Below are 23,113 nucleotides of genomic sequence, written 5' to 3' on the forward strand. Positions count from 1 at the left end.
CTTCTCTTCATCATCTTCCACTTTATGGTTGCAATCCTGATTTTTGGATACTTGTCCCATCCATTCTTCCCTAAAGCTCGCTGGGATTAGGGACCAAGTTCCAAGCTCTATGCTCAGGTCCCATCCTTCCATCTATACAGTCAGCGTATCAATTACAGAGTCTTTAATATATGGGCGGTAGTAGCAGCTTTACTTTAGACATTCTACCGCTCTTTCTATTGTCCTCCACGTATACTGTGTATCATCGGCTTAACATTCCGAGGACAAATCTACTCCTCGGTCGGTATGGGACATTTAAATACTCCACGATCATTTTGATGTTTTCGGATTTGGATTTCTAGCCCAAAAGACCTCGTTGGGCCGTCCTTCATAAATTACTGGGCCCAATACCCCTACATTGTATTTATGAGACTTTAATGAGGTAATAAAGCCAAGTTCAAGTTCCATTATAGATAATAAATACAAAAAATTTGCATAACTAATTGGGTTGATAATGTCCACTTTATGATAATTATGTATGTCTAAAACATTTGAATAAAATCATTATTGACTCTTCTATGGGTCATATGATTTTTTTTTTTTTTTGGTATTTTTAATGGTAATGTTTAGGTTTGAACCCTCTTTTCCTGCTTAAAATGTATTAATAAAACACTTAGAGAAAATATATGTTTCATTACATTGCTCTAATTGGCTCTTTGTCTTCAAGCTCGATAACCACTTCTCTCATTAGTGTCAGCAATATTGAAAAAACAAAGGGTTTTTTTCACACTCTCTCTCTTTTCTTTTTATTTTTTTGTCTCTAAAGCTTATTTTTGATTTGTTGGGGCGGTTTTGTTCGAACAAGTAAGCAAAATAAACTCTTAAATGTAACCGAACTTTTTTTATTCCGAATTGCTGACTTCACAAATTGTGCCTATTGTGTAATTGATATCTATCTCCCAATAGATACTATGGGCTTTTGATATGATTTGTTTTTTATGGTGATGCTCGCGTAGGTTGGATAACTTTTTAGGGAAAAGTTAATTGATGTCTTAAAACCATTAGTTTAAAAAATATTTTTGGAATTTTTATGAAAAAAAAAGTAATTTTTTACCTTTTTTCTATATTTCTCATGTAAATGGTATCAAAATTTTCTTTAAATAATTTATTAACAAATGCTCTAAAGGCAACTATTAACTGACCCCTAATTTTTGTATGATGCACCCAAGAATTATTGTATTTATGAGACTTTAACAAGCTAGTAAAGCCAAGTTAAAGTTCCATTATAGATAATTAATACAACAAATTTGCCTAACTAATTAGATCAATAATGTCCACTTGATGATGATTTATGTATGACTAAAACATTTGAGTAAAATCATTAATGACTCTAGGTCAACTAATATTTTTTAGTATTTTCAATGAAAACATTTAGGTTTTAATCGTCTTATCTCACTTAAGATGTATTAAAAAAACACTGAGAAAAAAATATTTATTTAATTACAATGCTCTAATTGACTTTGGTCTACACTTTGTACGTTTTCTTCATGATTGTTACTTTACAAATGTCTCGTCCCAAATTTGCCACTTCTCATATTGTTGGCAAGATAGATTTTTTTTTTTTTTTAAATTTTGTGACCAACATATTATGCTTTATGCTATGAAATTTCCCTAGTTCATTAAGCCCTAGTGCCCTACAAAGTTTAGGGGTTTTTTTTTTCTTCATCTCAAATTTAAATCACACGTTATTTTTGCCTAACTCTTTTTTTAAAAGTAAAATAAACCAATGAATTAGCTATATCAAACGAAGACATATCTCATATATAATCTATATAATGAGATGATGAGTTATCACTAATTAACTCATAGATCACCAAAACAAAGAGGAGCTAATTTAACTCATAAGAAAAGAAAAGGGAGGATGGTGGCATTAGTGCAAAACGGCATAACATGTTGATAGGAAGGGTCATATAGTCCTATTCCTAAAGTCGATGCACAAATACTTCTGACTTCTAAGTTCTGACTTCACTTCAAGCTTCAGTTCATGACTCATTTTCTTAACATTGGAACATCAAAATAACCTTACATTCAGTTATGGAATTTACTTTTTCTGATGCCCTTTTCTCAAAAACAAAAAAACAAATCAAAACAAGCAAACTTTTTCTGATGCCCTGATTTTATCAATTCACTTATATCTATTACTTCATGAATTCTCTCTCTCTTTCTCATTTTTTTTTAAAATAGTAAAATACACTTTACCACCCATATGTGATTTAGGTTATTTTAACTCTCCCTCTAATTTTTTTAACTTTACTCCCCCAAAATAATCTCATTTTTGCAGTTGTTACCCACGTTATCACTTTCATTATTAAAAACATAATAAATAAGTAATAAAAAAAAAGGGAAATCAACAAATCTATACTAAATTAATAAAAAAAATAAAAAATTCTCTGCCTACAATATACAACAAATCTTACCCAAAAAATTACAAAGAAAATTATGGTGAAATATCATAATAAGACCAATGCAACAAGATTTCACAATCCACAAGCAAGCAGGAAAGATTCCAACTAATGCAGCAATTTTTTTTTTATAAATCACATACCCATGTATGCAGTGGTAACCTCACTAAATGTTGGGTATACAAGTCTAAGTGAAATCTCACATTAAATAATAATGATAAGAATAAATGGTTATTATAATATAGTTAAGCCCAAACTCATAGGTTTAAGCATTTGGGTTGAAAAGTGTTCCTATATGTTATATTAAATACTTAATTTGAGTCTTTGCAATGTGTCATTCCCCTAACAGATTGCATAACTTTGTTCATGGTCACGGTGGCACCTACCAAAACAAATCATAAAATGTGATATTTGATTTGAGAAAGAGATTCAAACATAGAGTTTTGAGAGAGAGTTATAGAAGAAAGAGAGCCTTAGGTTTCAAATCTTGATTTATTTATAGGTAACATATTATTTTGGTTTTTAAACTTTACAAAAAGTTTGTTTTTCATTTCTAAACTTTAAAATTTCTTTTTTCATCTCTAAACTTTGTGTAAAAAAAAAATTCAATAATTTAAAGACAAAAATATGAACGAAAAAAGAATTTCTTTCAATAGTTTAAATGTGAAGAAGATCATTTTTAAAGTTTAAGGACAAAAGGTGAAACATTTTTAATAGTTTAAAGATAGAAAACAAACTTTTTAAAATTTAGGAACAAAAAACAAATTTTTTGTAATGTTTAGGTACTAAAATGATATTTTACCCTTTATTTTTTTTATTTTTACTATGTTTTTTATTTTTAATGTTTTAGTAATGAAAGTGATAAGGTGGGAAACGAATGCATAATGGGTCAGCCTTGGGTGGGAAAAGTAACAATTTTCAAACCATGGGTATGTAATGTTACAATGGCCCAAACCAAAGGTAGATAAAGTATAATTAACCTTATTTAAAATTTAACCTAGGACCTAGTTCATAGTTCATACTTGTGCCTCAATAACTACTTATTGCCACTGTAAATGATACTAAATAATATTTGTTTTTAAAATAAAAATATTTGTAAAAAATAGTAATGTTTTGAAAGTTATTTAACAAACTAATTGTGTTTGTATATCGTTTTATTATAGAGATAAGCTCAACACTGAACTTCCACCTCTATACTTAGACATCACGTCCATGTTGGCGAGCGATTACATGACACTCATCTTTAAGAAATACCAGTTTATGTTTTGAGTAGAACTTGGTTTTTTTTTTTTTTGTTGCAAAATAACCCCCATTTCAAACAATTTCATTAGTTAATAACATTTCCAAATTATTTAGCAAACTAACATCTCAAGCCTCTTAAACTCGAGTTCACTATAACAAACCGAGCATAAAAGATTCGAGTTCTACGAGGAACTCAAACTTATGAGACTCAAGTTCCTTATAGCCCAGTTCCTTCTTCAACCTTTAGTTCCTACATAACCAACTCCATCAAAACCTTCCTCACAAGTTCTATCTTCTTCACAGATTCGCTCACATGTTCAATCTTCCTCATAGATCAAATCCGATCCAAGCAAAATCTCTATCTGGGCAAAATTTCCACCACCTCATACCGATCCAATCAAAACCTTCCTCACAGGTCCTCATAAACATCTCATCAACAAAACCAAACCCAACCGAATACACAAAGCCAATCGCACCACACCTCATCCTGATTCGAACCTATAAATCCACACCCAACAATCACAACACCACCTCATCCCAATTGGAACCTACAAACCTAAACCCAACAAACGCTATTCATCTCAATTAGAGGTGAGCTCCAGTGGAGAACAAGAGATATGAATAAGACAGAAACCTCGACGATGAGCTTCGGCCTTGGAGGTCTGATTTGGGCTTTGATATAGGGAAAAAAACAGAGAGAAGAAGGTTTAGAGAGAGAAGAAGAAATCGGAAAAAAGAAAGAAACAGGTTAAAGTTTTTTATATTTTATGGGTTTCTTTTAAGGAATTCAAGTCTATGAGACTTAATTTCCACTACCAAAACGTGAAACTTGAGTCTAAAAGACTTGAAATGTTAGTTTGCTAAATAATTTGAAAACGTTTATTAACTAATGAAATTGTTTGAAAATTGGTGTTATTTTACAAAAAAATCCATAAAACTTGTCCTTAGAGAATACGAGTACACTTAGTGACTGTTTGGATCCAGCGTTTCTACGTTCGCGTCCGCGTTTTCTCCTTTTTTTTTTTTTAAGCCGCAACTTTTGACCAACCTTAAACAGTGCACCGTGTACTGTTTATAGGACCCACAAACTTCACATTTCAACAATTTTTTTATTAAAAATGGGTCTCACATCACTATTTACATATTTAAAAAATATTTTGCTATAGTGTTTTCAGTTTTTAATTTTCAGTTTCAGCAAAATAAATTCTATTCAAATAGACCCTTAGACTCGCTTATCTAGTCAGTCACGAGTTTACAAGAAATGCTATTCCTCTAAATAGTTTTTACGACATTGCAAATTTAGCAAATAATTTTTTTAAAATGTATTATTTAACAAAATTGTCTTCAAATTTGGGTAAAATTGCCATGAAACTGGTGGAGGAGACGGCTGATTTGTTTGGGACATCAGTATGGCTAATTTTATAATTTCACTCTGTAAAAGTAAAATGGAAAATTTTAATTTTTAGGGTCACACTGTCATGGCTTGCACACGACTGATGGGGTATTTGTTGTCTCTAATGCATAAATTGAGGGTACTTTTTTTTTTTTTTTTGATAGGGTACTTTCGTTGAAAAGGGAATAACAATTCTTTTTTTTTTTTGATAAACAAAGGGAATAACAATTCATGTTGTCATTGAAAGGCAAATTTCATAATTTAAGGCTGTTTTGTCAAATAACTTTCCTTTTTTTTTTTTTCTGGTTAACGTCAAATAACTTTCAACAATTGTTAATTTGACACAAAAAAAATATATTAAATGGTACTTGGTACTTTATAAGCAAAAAGCAAAAATGGCCCACATTTCATGATAAATTTTATGAAAAAAATATTATTTTTTTTAGCAAGTCAATTTTCATACTTGTGCACACAGCAGTGACGGAACCAAAGGTTGTTCAAGCGGTCCCAGATACCTATATAAATAATTTTTAAATCCACAAAATAACACTTATACATTGTTTATTAAAAAAAAAAAACAGTTATACACTCACCAGTGACTTACCATATATATGTTTGACATAAAGTGTGTATTTACCATGATTGATCCTACCATTCAAACCAAAAAATAAATAAATAAATAAACATACATGATTGATCGTATATATTATATTTTTAAATATAAGAAAATTTCATCAAGTTAATTATGTAATTCATGACAAGTATTTTATATCATTAAGTCATGTGAAATCATTCATTTAAATGACAGAAGATGTCAATGAATTATACGACTTTTGACAAATATGAAATGAATCACTTAGTAAAATTTACAAAAATTTTTATTAGTAAAATGGAGGGGGGATGGGAGGAATTAGAAAAGTCAAGGAGCATTGGACCCACGTCCACCCCTATCATGTAGTATGAAAAGATTAAGATAGATTACAGTATAAACAATACAATTATAGGATTTGTAGAATATGTGTCAAAAAAATTATAGTTAAGGCACAGTATTTGTTACAGGGAAACTAATATGTCTTAGCGTCTAAATTATTATAAAATAAATAAATTATAATTCGTACAGTATAGAAAAATAAATAAATTATATGTATATTTAAATATATGTCAAATAATACACACCTATATACACACGCTAGTCTCATCATATGCGCATTGTACATGCGATAATGTTTTTTTTTATTATTATCTAATGTCATCATTTTCTTTTAAAAAAACAATTTTGATAAATTTGTTTTGAAGACATAGATAAGTAGTAGAGAGTCCTATTTTGTAGGCATTTTAAGTGGAGTTTGAGATGTATTTTTATCGGATTGCCCTCAAGTTATTTTTGAATCACATAAAAGTCCAGTTCAAAGAAAAGAATCCTCTTACAAATAGTATAAATATATATACACACTTAAATTTGGGGCGAGGTGGGGTGAGTAAAACTTGTCCTTATCCTGTCACCTTTTCGGACGTAGTAAAGTTCGTGTGAGATGGAGCGGGAAATGGCAATCAGGCACATTTTTGCCATTTTAATTTATAAAAATTACTCCTAGTATTTTCTCATTCCTTGGAAATGTGAATACCCATCTATTTTCAAAGGAATATTTCCACAAATGTGAGAATTGAGATTATTTGGAAATGCTTATGAATTCTTTTAGAACTTCCAAAAATCTTAAAAGATTGCTCATACCAGAAGTCAGAGCATATTTCCTGATTGGAACTAGATTTAATTATATCCACTATCATTCATTCTCTCATTTACTTCTGAGATCACATTCAAATTTATTAGTTACTTCCAGTCTTCACGAATGAAAGTTTTTCTAGCACCATTCAAAGCAAGCAACACAATATTGTACTTTGTATGATACAAGTCACTCATCACTACCATTATTCACCTTCTTAAATTCACCCAATTGCGTTATATTCTTTTTTTTTTAGGTAAATTCCCTTCTTATAATTTTTCACTTTCCAATTGTAATTGTTACGAGATATTTTTATTTTTGATCCAACACCACCAAACCATTAACCCTATACAAGCTCTACATGTATAACAAACTAACACATGATCATGTAATAAGGGAACGAGAAAGTATAAATGACACTTGCAAGACAAGATTTAGCCAAAATAGATACTTGAAAGAAAGCATATTATTAGTTACACTTATATATTTAACAAATTCAACAAATCATTTTTTAACTGTTTTGAAATTGTGTCAAACTTTCCTTTCCACTGGTACGGCTATCTTATTATCAAACTGAACCTAATTTTGTATGATATAATTTTAAAATCATGCTTGAAATTAAATCTTAAAATCAACTTCAGAAAATTAATACATCCTACTTTTTGTTAAATTCCTTAAAAAGTTGAAAGTAGAGTTTGTACTCTCCCCATAATCGCAACAATTAAGATTTAGTCCTAAAATTTTAGAGTCGGTTATGAATTCTCAATAAACCAATTAGGATTAGCATGTGTACATATTCTTTTTCATCATTTTATTCAATCCAAAGTCATATTTTTTGTTACCTCCTTAATTGATAAATCATTTTTTTCCCAATATTAAAATTAAACTTAGCCTAAACTTTCATTTCATCGACAACTTGAGGCTCTCTTCCAAAAAATGGAGTAATTAACTTGAGGTTCTCCACTGCAATCTGCATACTCCAATAATCTAGCATAACCATATTCCTTACACTTGTTTTTTCCGATGCTATATTGAATTCCCCATTGGTTATGCTAATAAGAGGAAAGGATGAGTAGTATTCAACCATTATGCAGTCATGCAATCACTGTGCCCTACTGGCCTTGCCGTTGTCATTTTAACCTTATACTATGTGCTACTAGCACAATATCCTTCTTTTACAACTTCACTGCATGCTTACTTGAGAAAACTCTTTCTTAAGTTACTTATGGTCTATATCCAAGTCAGGATGTCATACAAACCTTTTGCATATTGGGAATGCTAGATACATTTGAAAGGAGAAATTACGGGTAGGGTGATTTTTCTTTCATTCTCTTTTCCAGTTTGGGTTATTTGTTGGTCCTGACTGCCAAATTATAGAGGTGGTGGTTGACTAATTAGAGATTGTGCTCTTCTCTCTCTTTCTAGCTGCTGAAGGAAATGTCCACTGAAAATTCTATGATCATGAAATTGCTTGCCCTTGTTTCTTTTTATTGAATTACTGTAATTGATACATATACTAAGACAATATTCTACATATGGTTCTCACAATCAATCATGCATAAAATAATCTGATTGTGCACATGTGGAATCTTGAGAAAAGTGCGAACTTGTAAACTAACCATCATAATTCAAGGAGATTCAATGTGGTCAAATCCTAATACTCACCAAACCAGAGATGCAACTATACAACACAAGCATCAGAGCTGCAAAATAACAGACAACAAAGCAGTTCACATACATAGTAAATAGAACTTCCCACAAACTACATTAGGACCCTGTTTTGAACAGAATATCTTATGTTTCTACCCAACATCCTGCCTGATGGCTCAAACAAATAACATGACTAGATGAGAAAGCAGGTCTTTGCACTAGTGTTGACATGCTTCAAATCATTGAATAAACCACAAATTCTGAAATCCAATCAATAAAAATAAATAAACAAAACTCACAATTACTAATTGCAAACTGAAACATCTATTGAATGAACCATAAATTATAGAATCCAAATAATAAAAAAAAAATCAAGAAAAATGACTCAAATGTCAAATTAAGTACCATGCACACTGCACACCACTTAAGTATCTAGTGCAACTGAACTTTTTCAACCAAAAAACAAGTTGATTTCATATTACTAGTGGCCTCTCCACCAAGCTAACAGTCAGTCAATCCAGACTTCTTTTGGTGTCTTATTTCTTTAAACATATATTTAAGTTTCTTTCATTCTACCAATCCGTCCAGAATCTTATCTTCTAAGACTTTAGGTGAGATTTTCTGCTGATCATCACTCTGACTCGAAGAAGAGAATAGTAACTCAGACAACATGTCTTTCTCAACTTGTAGATTATACTTTTCCTCTTCCTCTGCCCCAGAAGCAATAAGATGATAGATGTACACAACTTTTTTCTGCCCAAGCCTATATGCACGACATACTGCTTGCCTTTCCACCGCTGGATTCCATACCACATCCAGTAAAACAACCCTTGAAGCCCCAACCAGATTTATACCTTCAGAACAAGCCCTTGTTGATGCAAATAATACCTTTGCTTCACTGATTGGATCATTAAAAACGTTAATTGAAGATTGCCGCTGCATAATTTCCATCTTTCCATCCATATACAATACCTCATTCCCTTCAGTCCAACCAAAGTGAGATTGAAGTTGGTCCATTATTAATGATAATGGCTCAAGATGTTGACTAAAAACCAAAACTTTTTCTTTCAAAGCCATAGACAGCCGGATGAATTCAATTAAAAATTTTGTTTTGACTCCAACCTCAGCATTCAATCTAAGTCTTTCTAACTTCTTATGCTTGTTAGAAGGAAACTCTTCTTTACCACACTTGAGCAACAGTGAAGGATGGACAGAGATTAAAGATTTATAATGATCATATTTTAAATGGTTCTTTGTAGTACCATAATCATTCTTGAGATCCTGCAAAAGACTCTTCTGCAGCTGGGTTGGGTGTAATATAACCAAAGAGTCCCTCAATCCAGGAAGTTTTTCTTGTAGTATGGAACCTTTGTGCACATGCACAAATGGATTAATCATATCTCTTACCCTCTTCAGCTTCTCTTTTTTCACATTTTCATTAGTGATGTTGGTGAAAGAACTTGTAAGAGCATCCCATTTACCTTTTTCGCGTGCAAACTTTGGCCTTGCCAAGCAGAGTGAATTATATAGCTCCTCAAAATTATTTTGGAAAGGAGTTCCAGAAAGGATGATGCGCTTCTCTGTTTTGATATTTGACAAGGCCTGAAAGATAAGACTGTTCTCATTGCGAGGGATGTGACCTTCATCAAGGACTACAAGACTGGGATCATCAAGAAGTATTTTCCTGAAATTGTAGTCACGTGCAGTAAGTTCTTCATATAGTGTGTAACTCATCCACAAGATGCTTTTTTCATGTTTCCAAGAATTCATCATTGACTTACGAATATCATCTTTGCCAGACAACTTAGGGTGACTCAGATTGTGAAATGGTATATCAAACTCCCATTTCTTAAACTCATTTTCCCAGGTTTGGAACATGTTACAAGGAGCGATAATGAGTGGTCTGCATGTAGGGTATAGTTTTAAATATGTTTGAAGAAAAGAAATGGTTAAACAAGTTTTTCCTGTCCCAGGAGCATGTGATATAATGCATCCGCTCCCACCAGCAACTGTCGTTTGGTTTTTTAACTTTTCAAGGTGGATTCCTCCAGCTATATTCTTCCAAATAAACTCAAAACCTTCACACTGGTGTGGATACATATAGGTCTTTAAATTAGGAATGATGTCCCACACAGTGCCTTCAGCAGGAACCTCAGGATCACAACCAGAATTGAAAACAGATCCCGAATCTTGAGACTTTAACTCATCAGAGTGGGAGTGGTTCATTTCACATGAGTCTCTCCAGCCCAATTTTCTAAGACGAAAACTACCCTGCAATATGCAAAACCAAGTTTAAAGAAAAGAAAAAACAGATGATAGTTTTTACAAAACTCTTCCATTATCAAATTAATTAGTATGGATTTCTAGAACTGAGAGGTGTGTAAAACAGTAGAGATAGGATCTTAAAACAGTAAAATTAAATAAGCAACTAAACTCAACTAAGCCTTAACCAAAATTTGGTTTGACATAAAATCACCAACCGTTCAGCTAAGTGGAAGAGAGAGATAGAAAGAAAGTAACTTAAAAAATGTCGATTAATTTAAATGGGAATAAGACACAGTTGCATGACTTACAGAAGGTAATGTGATATCCTTAATCTCTTGTGCCACATAATTGCAATATCTACATATACGTCCGATTTGTTCATCAAGAATTAAGTCATGATCCCCTCTGAACGGACAAAGGGTAGCTCTGTCAACTTTCACATTGTCTTCAACCTATTGATCAACATTAAACAATAAAGTTTCACCAAAAACAAGTACACATACATAAGTAATAAGTTGCTAACTATGTGAGGCAGATGTGTTAACAATACCTAAAAGAAATTAAAATACATTGAATGCATCCAATCCATTTTATTCACCAAAAGGCCTTACAATAAAACTCTAAATTTAAAGGAACTTGCAATTTTAGGTTTTATAGTTAATGCTTAGTACACATATTTATATACATGTCATGCACATATAAGACAGTAAGTAACTGCTCTCCTCTGTGAGTACTTGAAACCAATATGTTCAAAACTGCAAGATTTGAATCAATTATGTACCACTGTCCAAGTTCAAGGATTGAAAAACAGACATTAAGCAAAAATATAGGCTAAAATTTGCTCCAAAGATAATAAAAAATTAATGGATCAATTTGCAATTAATCAATACATGAATTTAATTGCATTCCCCTTCTTTCAATTAGAAACTACTACATGCGTAATATATGCTATAAACATATTTCCTCAAACTCATTGAATTATGTAAAACAATTATTCCAATTTTGATAAAAAAAAAAAACCTAATAATTGAAACTCGGCTATTTATTAAGTGTGGTTTAATTATTGTCCATCAAATTTATTAGACATTTGGTTATTAGAATTTAGAACTTGATAGGCAAGTTTTATTCCTATATATTTCAACAAAACACTACAAACTTATAGCCTTTGACTTTTGGGCTCCTCAAAGCAACAAAGTTAAACAAGAGCACAATCAAAATGGGATACTCAAATTTACAATTTCACCAAAACAGAAGATTCTTTTACAAATAATACCTGACACTTCCAGTTCCTAAAATATGTAAATTTTCAAAAATTGATCACAAGATAAATTTTAAGGCAAAATAGACAGAAAACAGAAGTCACTGTACGTGGCTCACTCACAGCTTTGAAGCATGAAAATCTTTAAACCAACATACCTTATCAGGATCATCTGAATCAATTTCAGTCAATCTAAGACAATAATCAAGCTCATCCCAAAGTCTATCCAGTTCTTTCTCCTCTTCCGTTTTCTCTGGTGGCTCTGGCTCTTCTTCAACGCCGAAGGTGAACTTCAAAGGCAGAGTCATCTCAGCAGCCGGTGGATTGCTGTCAGCATCTCTAGAAGGAGCTGACTCTTGAATAGGATTCTCTCCCTTATTATCAATCTTTTCCACTCGCTTTCCTTTGCTTTTGTTTGTCTTTAATTTCTTTCCAGTTGAAACCACTTTTAAATCACCAACATCATCACCACCATCATCACTAAGATCACCACCTTCATCACTATTATTTTCCTTAGATGCTTCCTCCTCATCTACAATAATTGGACAACTTAAAGTTCCCAACTTGGTTTCCTTCTTATCCCATTTGGAATGAAAATGTGAGCGGGTTCTTTGTGATACGCATCTAAGACTTGCATTGTCATCAACAAAATCTAAGTCAATCCACATGTCCAATCCGTATATCCTCCTTTTCACTCCAACTACAGCTCCTTTTGGTCTACCACTTCCTCTATTCATATCCACATTTTCCACCTCTTCACACCCACCATCATCATGAACATCCTTAGCTTCTTCTCCCAAATCAGCCACCGCATCCGAATCATCACAAAGAAGTTTGTCACCACTATCAGAATTCAGAACACAGCTTTCCTTCAAATCTTTCTCATCACTCAAATCAATACAAATAAAATTTGTATCACTACTTTCTGCCCCTAATCTCATCTCATTCTCACCAACATGCTCTTTATATTTTTTCCTATTCCTACCAGCCCAGTCAACCCCATTAATCTCCTTCCTTTTCTTCCTCTTATCCTCCTCAACATCAAGAAACTTGCTTTTCAGAACTTGCCTGTTCCGGGTTCTGGTGGATATAGGCAACCAAAGTGCTTGCCTTTGCCTGGTTCTGCTAGCTATGGTGTCCATCACTCGCCCAAGTCCCAATCTTTCTAAAAAAAATAAAGAAATAAAAAAACCAGTACATTTTTCAAAAAAACACACACGTATATAAATAGCAAGATATACATATAACAATACAAAAAAACATTAAAAAAAAACACGTACCAAAAGTGAAAACAAAATAGTTAGCATTCAATATTGAATGCGGGTTGAGTTGCTGCACTAACTTATATAGCGAGAGAAAGGAAAGAGAAAAGTGACGAGACTGCTTTTGCTGCAGGTATTTATTGTAGCCAAAGGAGAAGAGGAAAAACAATCAGAGTATTTCTCTTAATCTCTATTACGTACGTACGTAAGTTTATCAAATTCTAGTTGTTTAGGATTCAGTCATTCTAGTTGTTTAGGATTCAGTCTGTCTACTAGTTAGCTCCTTTTGGTTTTCTGCTCTACTTCTGATAAGTGATAACTAAGCTTACCGACTTCATAGTTCGTATAAAACAATATTAAAAAAAAATTTAATTGAAATACTTATCATAAGAGATATGCATGAAAGGTATAGGAAATTTTTTTTTTTTTAATGTTAGAGATATATTAACTCATTAGCATAATTCAAGCCTAATTCTACTTTGTGTGCAAGCTAAGTCTCTTACTTGTACTAGAAGTCTGTTAGTTTAAGGCTTAATCTTATATATATACTCTAGTTATGGTTCATTGTAACAAAGAATTTATACTATACTCTAATATATTAAAGATGTAACCCTTTAAAGTTTATTCCATAAACGTAAGCTGTAAGACTAAACTATGTAACATTCGTGTTTAGTGTTTCTTGTGTTACTATATTATGCTTCTTTAATAATAAGAAAAGAGTAATAATTTAGCTATACATATTATATAACATGTTTAAAATTACATTAGTTATACTTCCAATCTAAGTATATATACTCAAGTCATATATATATACTTCTTCTAACCTAAACTAATTAGGAATGTTTTAGGGAGTTAGGGACACTATTTTTTATTTTTGGAGCCCACAGAATGTGACATTGAGGGTTTATGAAAAATAATGTAAAACAATTTAATGTACAACTTTTACCACCTGGAGCTTACAAATTGATGGGTTACCAATTACCATAAATATTATCATATTAGTTTGTAAGCTTTATCCAATACAATTTGTAGTAACTTTATGGTGAAATGTTTACAATTTGGTGTAAATTTAGGATTTTGTGTCTTTTGCTTTAATTTCAGTTAAGATTTTTGTTTGTGCTATATGTTTTGTTGAATAGTAAGCATAGGATTTGGATGAGCAGAACTAATGTCAATGTTAAGTTGCAAAACTAACAACCCAATGAATACCACTTTTTCATAAATACCACAATTTTTTAAAAAAAATGTTCTTTCAGTCATTCTACTCTTTTTCACCTTATAAAAAATATAGAAACATTGAAAGGCACTATAGCCAATTAGCCATTCTGCTAATTGGTAAGTTTAATTAATTTGAATTACAATGCACTTTTACATGTGTGAAATCTTGAAATTTTTCTCGACACAAAAAATTGTTATCTGTTGCCTATATAACAATCTCAAATTCTACCTTAACACCTAAATAACAATTTTTTTTTTTTTTTGAGAACAGATAGAATTTTATTGATTGTAAGTGTAACCGTACAACGGAGGTAAAAAAATAAGCCAACTATGCTTGTTTCAGAGAGACAATAGCAAGCTCATAAAACGTAAGAAACAAAAACAGAGGATGCACATTTCAAACTGCTTCTTGAGTTGCTGAGACCCGCTTGTAAGTTTCGTATATGGCCATCGCTCCTTCCAAAATCACCTTTGGATATGTTTGGAGTTTCTCAAGGTAGAACAGTTTCTTAAAGTAGAACTTATTTCTTGCATTCCAAATTGACCACGACAGGACTGCCCATTGCTCAAGATCCATCTAAATTACAAAACCTTAACACCTAGAAATTTGTGATTGAACTACTTCACGGTAAGTTTAGAGAACCAAATATAGATTAGTTAACAATATGTAATTAAGAAATTATAATTATTTTAATTCATTGGAAATGCATGTCTATAACATTTTCATAAGTTACAACAAATCTTAAGTGATAGATTATTGTGGGAGGGATAAGATCTGAGTACTGAATAGAGCCCGTGGACCCAGTCCGAGGAGACGGAAGGACCCACTCGCATGTTAGTATTGGTCTGACACATAGATGAGAATCTAAGGAGGAAAGATGAAGAGGCCAACCCCTCCCTTGAGGAGCTTGAAGAGCGAGCATTTCTTGGGAAGCATTGAGCTGGCTACTTGCACCAAAAGACAAAGTACTAGATAAGAAGGTAGAGACATGCAAGCAGAGAAGAAAGGAAATATCTAGATAAAGTACTCATCATCTCCGCATTCAATGCACTGCACCAACTCAATTGGCTGCATTAATGGTGGAATGACTCTTGAATAGTACCCTCACATCTTTTAGCACCTTCTACCACCTCTAGCAGAGCTCTGATGGGACAAGTATCCAAAGAAGAATTAGTAACTGTACAAATGGAGGGCTGAAATGTAATTCAGCTAGATATATAAAGAGAGGAAACCCCTCTAGAGTGGGGGACAAAAAACTGAAAAAAGGAATATTGATATTGTATAGCCTGTGATTAAGACTTGAACAATATAGGCGTAAATGCATTTTTAATCTTTACATTTTGACTTTTTCCATTTTGGTCCCTATATTTTAATTTCACCACTTTTAGTCCCTAAATCAATTAACGCATGACATTTAAGTCTTTGCCGTTAGCCAACAAACGGAGAAAGCATATGTGGCTGACGGAGAAATAAAATAATGATATTTCTTTACATGTGGCATGACCCCCTTCGATATGTTGCTTTCCCACCCCAAATCTAGTCACGTGTATGTCACGTGAGGCACTCACCAACCAATCTAGCACTGAAAATCCTCAAATCAGACTTGAATCCCTAGAATTACTCTCTCTGTCTCTCTCAAACCATTAGCCTCTCTCTCAAACCATCTCTGTCACTTGAAGCCATTATCATTATCAACCATCTCTCAAGATCTTCAACCATTTCGAAGTCCCTAATCAAATGGAAGCAAGCTCTTCAACCAGCTTAAGCTTGAGGAGGAAAGCTCCATTGAGGTGCTATTGTGCTGAAAAACCAGTGCTAGTCGTTTCGTGGACAGCAAACAACCCTGACAGAAGGTTTTAGGGTTGTCCAAACTATTGGGTATTTCAATTTGAGTATTTTGTTTTACTGGGGTTTAGTTTTTTTTTTTTGTTTAAATTCTTCTTTGGTGGTGGAAGTTTATTTTTCAATTTTCTTGTGTTTCATTATTAAGTGCTTGGTTTGCATCTTAGGTTGGGCGAAAGTGTAAATTCTTCCAATGGCGTGATGATGAGATATGTGAATGTGGTAAGGTGCTTATCCCAGAGTAAAGGCAACAGATTATTAGACTAGAGGCCAAGGTTGCAAGATGTTACAAGAGAGAGAAAATTTACACTGTGGCTTTGACATTCTTATGGTGATATGTGGGATTTGTCTCTGCAATTGTATGTGTAGTTAGATAGGTAGTGGAAGTTTGGTTAGGCAACAAGTGAGAAGTGTAGAATTGTTTATGTTTGGTTATCATGTTACATAGATGGGGGACAATATCTTGTAATTGCTAATGCATCAGGCTGGCAGTGTGTAAATTTTTCGGTTAGGTAGTTAGCATGGAAATGAATACACCTACTAGGTTTTTTTTTTGGGTACCATTCCTGGAATGAAATGAATACCCCTGTTCCTTGATGACTGGACTAGCAATGTGTTGGTGATGTGTTATGCAATGGTAATTATTTTCAACTTGCCTAATGAATCTGCGAATATGTGAAAACATTTAGTGTTCAAATAAATTTTAAATTTCTTGATAGTTTTGTTTAGGGGTGGCTAAATCTGACACGATCTATGAACATTACATGACACGAAGTTAGTAGGTAATAGTTTGAGGCTTAACGAGTTTGTATCATATTTGGGTCGATATGAACAACTTATTTAATAAATGTGTCATTTTCAAATGTTAATTAATATTTTTCTTAAACCATTGTACACTCAAAATACATGCAATGAAACTCTTATTTAAAAAAAAAAAGAATAATTTTTTGAGTTGAAATAATTTGATAGCTACAATGCAATGAAGTTAGTCTACTTCATAATGAAAGTAAAAATCTTTATTGTATCTCTATAAGGATTGAGTTTGTAGGCCCAAAGGCCAATTAGGAGAGCTTGATAAATAGAGGCTTGACCAATTTGAGTAGAGCAGGCTCGACCTTGAAGAACCACAAAGGCACGCCAAGGAGGAAAGAGATAAAGGCTCAATCATCTAAAGTTCGACCACTCTTGACGAATCTTTGAGGATCACCATATCCTTTGTTGCATGTCAAGGACCCCCCCTTCACGATGGTAATGAGAAGGCAGACAAAGGATTGTATGAGTTAGATGGTAAACAAATCCGAAGGCCTAAAGAAAAACGCGTTTGAGCTAAGCAACCATCCTCTCCACATTAAATGTGGTCTACCTGCTAGCAAAGTTGTATTTATTATTGAATGACCATCAGAATAGTGCCAAAAGCCCCATTTTCCACCTAATTTTACCTCAAAAGAATGGGGAGGGAAGTAGGGAATGAGACAAGTACCTACCTTATGCCATATACACCCTATAGGTTGATGGTAAATGATGAATAGATCCTAGTATAAATAGGGGCAGACTCCCTACGAACAAGGGCCCAAAAATTTTGAGTAAAAAAGTGTCAAATGTAATATCAAGTGAGAGGGTAAAGTTGTATTGATTATATTCATATCCATCCTCGGGACTTCCAATGATATATTTTTTAACCATATATTAGTCTTTTTCATCATTTCTATTGTGTATTTTGTCTCAATCCATTGAGCTTTCTTTTATTGGTTAAATTCTTGACCCATACTTACTAGATTAATTCTAACAAATTATTTAAGTAATTCTTCCTAAAAGGTATTTTTTTGACACACACATTTATTTATTGAAAAATTAGATGGTAGCTCTCTGTTATATATTTTTAAGTGATTTAAGCTTCATTATTTCTTATAATTGATTATATAAATAATGATAAAGTTTAGTTACAAAATTGGTTGTAACCTTAGACTATAACTTTACTCAATAAAATAAAAATTAATATAAATAATTTGTTTAATTCTCAAGCAAAAAAAATTTGTAGCAAAATCTTGTCCTACAAATAAAAGGAATTTATTTTTCTTAAAAAAAAATTAAAACATTAATATAAATAAACGAGAGCAATGGTCAAATTTGGCCTTAAGAAAAGGGAGGAAAAAAAGAAAGTAAAAAGAAAGCGCATGAGGACGACGTCGTTCTACTCTTTTCCTTCTCGTTCGATCTCCCAAAGAAACGTTAGTGCCCTAACCCCAAACACACTCGCGCTCGCGCCCAAGAGAACAACACTGATCAGAGCAACAATGGAGGCCACGCAAAATGACGAAAATACCCTCTCACAACCACAAACTCTGTCGAAGAACGCTCAGAAGAAGCTGCTGAAGCAGCAGAGGTACGAAGCGAAGAAGGCGGAGAAGAAAGCGCAAGAGAAGCAGCAGAAGAAGGAGGACGCGGAGCGGAAGAGGAAGGAGTGGGAGGAGACGCTGGCGAGCGTCACGGAGGAGGAGCGAGCGAAGCTGATAGAGTCGCGGCGGAGCTTGAGGAAAGAGAGGATGGAGAAGCGGTCGGAGGAGAAGGAGAAGAAGATGGAGAGGCTGAACAAAGCGATGCAGTGCGGACACAAGATCGTCATCGACCTCGATTTCGCTCACCTCATGACTCCCTCTGAGATTCAAAGCCTCGTTCAACAGGTCCCCCTCTCTCTCTCTCTCTCTCTATCTCTAATACGCCGTCGTTTCATTTTTGGCTGTGGTTATTCATGAGATGTGAATGCCAAAGTTATCACCAATTGTAAAAAGTTTACAAATTGCTTTTTTGTTTTGTGTTTAAAAAATGAACACTTCAGTTTGTGTTGCTCATGTAATAGAAATTATATATGTAATTTTGTAGAATGTGGGGTGCATTTTGTTAGTTTCCAAGGCTTATGGATTTTATTTTATTTTATTTTATTTTATTAATCATTTGTTACCTAGATATGAATTTTTTATGTGATTTTCTAGCTCAAAACAAGATCTTTTAATTGCTGTTTATCGTTAATTCGTTATAGTAAATAATATATGAAGTTCCTTATATTTTCTTTTTTCTTTTTTGGTTCGTCATTGAAATTTAGTGCAGGTTTGATTTCTATCCTTCAAATTTAAAAAAGGTGCAATTTTTTCATTTAAAAAAAAAATTAGAACTTGTTAATTTTTCTCACATAAAGAAAGGAATATTAGTGATGGGTCTATGTGAAAGTAATGTGCCATGCCCGTTCTAGTTTTCTCACATAAACAATTCCTTTAACGGCGATAAATGAAAGCACAAAATTACGTCTTTTAAATTTTATAAGGAATGGAAATTGAAACTGGACAAAATTTAGTTTTGGTTGAATCTTTGTTCAAAATTAATAATCTTGCATAAGGGTCTGTAATTGTTGAGGCCCAACCATATCTCTAGATGTCTTACATCTGCTGATATCATGGAGCGGAGGGTAATCCCTTTTGTAATTGAATCCTTAAAACTTAAAATTGATATTTGTACTGGTCTCATTGTCAGTCTCTGGTCATAAATCAGTGGATCCTTCTTTAATGTTATTGGTCCTGTTAATGGGTGATTTGTTTTGTTGGGGAACTTTTCAATATTTTAATGGTTTGCTTGGTAATTTATGAAAGAACTTTATTATTGATGAAACCTGCAGATTATGTATTGTTATGCGGTGAATGGAAGATGTGCTAGCCCTTGTCATCTCTGGTTGACTGGATGCGAGGGAGAAATGGGAAGCCAATTGAAAAGACTCCCGGGGTTTGATAATTGGATAATTGAGAAAGAAAATCGACCATATATTGAAGCATTGCAAGAGCAAAAGGAAAATCTGGTATATCTCACAGCAGATGCAGAAACTGTTCTGGAGGAACTTGATCCGAAGAGAATATATATTGTTGGTGGATTAGTGGACCGTAATAGGTGGAAAGGGATTACCGTGAAGAAAGCAAAAGAGCAAGGAATCCAAACAGCGAAGCTCCCAATTGGGAATTACTTGAAGATGTCAAGTTCCCAGGTATAGTTGGTCTCAATACTTGCTTTTTTCTTTTTTTTCCTTTTTTTTTCTTGGAAGGTTGACTACCATAGCACTAGCACTTGTTATAATAGAAATATAATTTGCGAGGATTGAGTTTCAGCTGGAGCTGCCTAACAATAAGTGGAGTTGTTTCTCAATCTGGAATTGATTGGCATAGTGACAGCAAACGTTTGTTTACTATTCTAGTTTCTATGGGAGAATATATTCATAATTTGAGAAGCACTCTCTGTCTCAATTTGTGGTCCTTACCCCTTAGCTATGATATTAGGAAGATTGTATTGGCAAGCTCTCTATACAACTACATGTTCATCCAAAACTGTATATTTTGTTCTTATGGAGTTATTCAAACACCCTCTCTCTCTCTCTCTTTGTGGTGTGTGTAAAAATCTGATATTTTGAATTATGAATATGATGAAAGTAATGCATGAGTGATGATCAACATCATGTGATTAAGATCTTGCTACGTTCTTTCTGATTCTTGTTTCTGAATCTTTTTAATTCTTTTCCTTTTGTTTCATTTAGGTCCTATGTCTCAACATTACAAAATAACTGGGGTTTATCATGTTCTTTTTCAAATTTAGTTGTAGTAGGACTTATGAAATATTGCCATTACATAATGTTTGGCTACAACCTGTTGGTCAGTTCTCATGTTGATTCTAGCAAGTTAGTGATTGTTTTCCTTCTCTCAAATCTCAACACTTAACATCTTGTTTATTTGAGCGCAGGTCCTTACCGTAAACCAAGTGATAGAGATACTCCTCAAGTTTATTGAAACAAAGGATTGGAAAGTTTCGTTCTTTCAAGTGATTCCTCAAAGGAAAAGACCTGAAGCTGATCCAGAAGGATGTCAAGAAGCAGAAGGGGAAGAAAATGAAGGGAAAGATGATCAATTGGATAGCAAAAAGAAATGTATTGAAGTCCCTTCTCAAAGGAAAAGAACTGAAGCTGATCCAGAAGGATGTCAAGAAGTAGAAGGGGAAGGAAATGAAGGGAAAGATGATCAGTTGGATAGAAAAAAGAAGTGTATTGAAGTCCCTTCCCATGGATAGGGAAAGTAATTGACTTGAATGGGTCCAAGTTCCCATTAATGTGTTGCATTTGTAAAAGGGGAAAGAAATTTTTTGCCAAATAATTGATTTTTCAACCAGAGCTTCACATTTTGCATGCACATACCATATCTTCTGCACTTTAACTATAATCATGAGTGCTAGAAGCAGTAGACAGTAGCTTGTTGGTTTTAGTTGCCTTGCCTTTGTTTGAAAGTGCATGCATGCCAATGCTGTTTTGTTCCGTAGTCCTTGTGCAAAAAAATGACTAACCATGTGCATCAAGCGCTGGATGTTTGAAGCACTTGTATCATTCTTAATGATATTGGCCTATTGATGCTCCTGCTTAAACCAGGGTTCTTTATGCCTCCACCCTGTTAGTCTATTAGACTATCACACTAACATCCTAGGCTAATATCTCTATCATCCCAGTGTGAAGTCGTGGTAGATGGCCGTGTGGAACTTCCCCTATCTACAAGTAGCTTTCTGCATTTCAATTTACTCCTTGTTTTCTCTGAAGTTAAGCCGAATTGATCACTCATGAGATTGGTTGTGTAATTTTAGCTGGCATTTGGGATATCAACCTATCGATAAAAAGCAACAATGTTAGAACAACCACATCAGTGGTTGCAAAATACAAAAAGTGCTCAATTTTGCACATTTTAACAAACAAAAAAAAAAAAAACACTCATATCAGTACTTGTAAAAATATGCAAATACACAAAACATGAACAGTAACCGTGCATGTATGCACGGCTAGTGTTCATGTGCAAATGATTTTTTTTATTCTTTTTTTCTTACTCTCCTTCGTCTTGTGAGGTCATGTGGGTAGTGATTTGTTTGATATGATAAAAAAATTAAAGAAATATTATTATTTAAATAAAATAGATGATAGAATAGATAAATTGACATGGGCGTTTTGTAAAAGTGGGCGTGTAAAATAGAAAAAATGTTTTTTTTCTTGCAAAATAGACAAGAATTTTACACATACTAATGTGGTTGCTTTAACTGATCACCGTGATTCACTATAAACATTAGGATTGGTGCTTCTTGTGGAATTTGAGCGTTGTTAAGGAAAAAAGAAAAAAGCTAAAAAGAAAAAAGTAGAGGAATCTTGTTTGGATGTTGGACTTCCAAATGGCCAAAAAGTTTCAAATTTCAATTATAGCACACTCAAAAGTTTGTATAACAATTAACAACAGCGTCCAGGATGAGAGAGAGAGAAGGAACTGATGTAGCCCTTACATTGGTCATTGGATAAGAATTTAATGGAGTTAAATAATAATTGTCTCCAGGACCACCAACAACGTGGCTTCCATAGCATAGTGGTAGTGCGTTCGCTTCGTAAGCGAAAGGTCGCGAGTTCGATCCTCGCTGGGAGCTCACCATGTCTATTTTTCCGTAACTTTCCTCTATGCGATTGTCGTTTTTTCATAGGCCCTTTCAATAGTTGTCGTCTACTTATACCATTTGTCGTTTTAGGCAGCATCTTCAGTATGTATCAATTTCACCAATTCTATCCTTGCTGGTGCTACCACTTCCATTTCAGAATTCTAGTCAATTTATTTATCATAAAAAAACCCAATTGGCTTTGTTACCTCGAAAATTTAGTTTATTCCAATCCATTAATTCTTGTTAGGTTGGTATTTTTCCCTTTCCTTCCTTATTCATACATGTATATAATGACTTTAGCCATATAATTTTTTCCTAGTTCTTTAAAAAA

The 23,113-nt window shown here is 33.3% G+C and overlaps 2 protein-coding genes and 2 non-coding genes across 4 annotated transcripts; 3 read left to right on the forward strand and 1 right to left on the reverse strand.

Moving 5' to 3' along the window:
• Positions 1-7,692: 7,692 nt before the first annotated feature.
• LOC142635599 (SNF2 domain-containing protein CLASSY 3-like) lies at positions 7,693-13,115 on the reverse strand. Its single transcript, XM_075809737.1, is given in 6 exon segments — positions 7,693-7,770; positions 8,466-8,503; positions 8,957-10,721; positions 11,024-11,167; positions 11,412-11,498; positions 12,132-13,115. Coding segments are annotated over 6 exon segments (3,096 nt in total).
• A 5,324-nt stretch (positions 13,116-18,439) lies between these two features.
• On the forward strand, positions 18,440-21,512 carry LOC142633775 (uncharacterized). Its single transcript, XM_075808027.1, has 3 exons — positions 18,440-18,977; positions 19,964-20,323; positions 21,070-21,512. The coding sequence occupies exons 1-3, from the start codon at positions 18,471-18,473 to the stop codon at positions 21,391-21,393; spliced, it is 1,191 nt and encodes a 396-aa protein (XP_075664142.1). The 5' UTR covers positions 18,440-18,470; the 3' UTR covers positions 21,394-21,512.
• LOC142637743 (small nucleolar RNA R32/R81/Z41) lies at positions 20,745-20,826 on the forward strand. Its single transcript, XR_012844868.1, has one exon. It is a non-coding gene; the product is annotated as a small nucleolar RNA R32/R81/Z41 (small nucleolar RNA).
• Positions 21,513-22,701: 1,189 nt separating the features above from the next.
• Positions 22,702-22,773, forward strand: TRNAT-CGU (transfer RNA threonine (anticodon CGU)). The gene has a single exon. It is a non-coding gene; the product is annotated as a tRNA-Thr (tRNA).
• The last annotated feature ends 340 nt before the right edge of the window (positions 22,774-23,113 follow it).

Source organism: Castanea sativa, chromosome 5, assembly GCF_040712315.1.
Source record: "Castanea sativa cultivar Marrone di Chiusa Pesio chromosome 5, ASM4071231v1".
In the NCBI taxonomy this organism is placed as follows: Eukaryota; Viridiplantae; Streptophyta; class Magnoliopsida; order Fagales; family Fagaceae; genus Castanea; species Castanea sativa.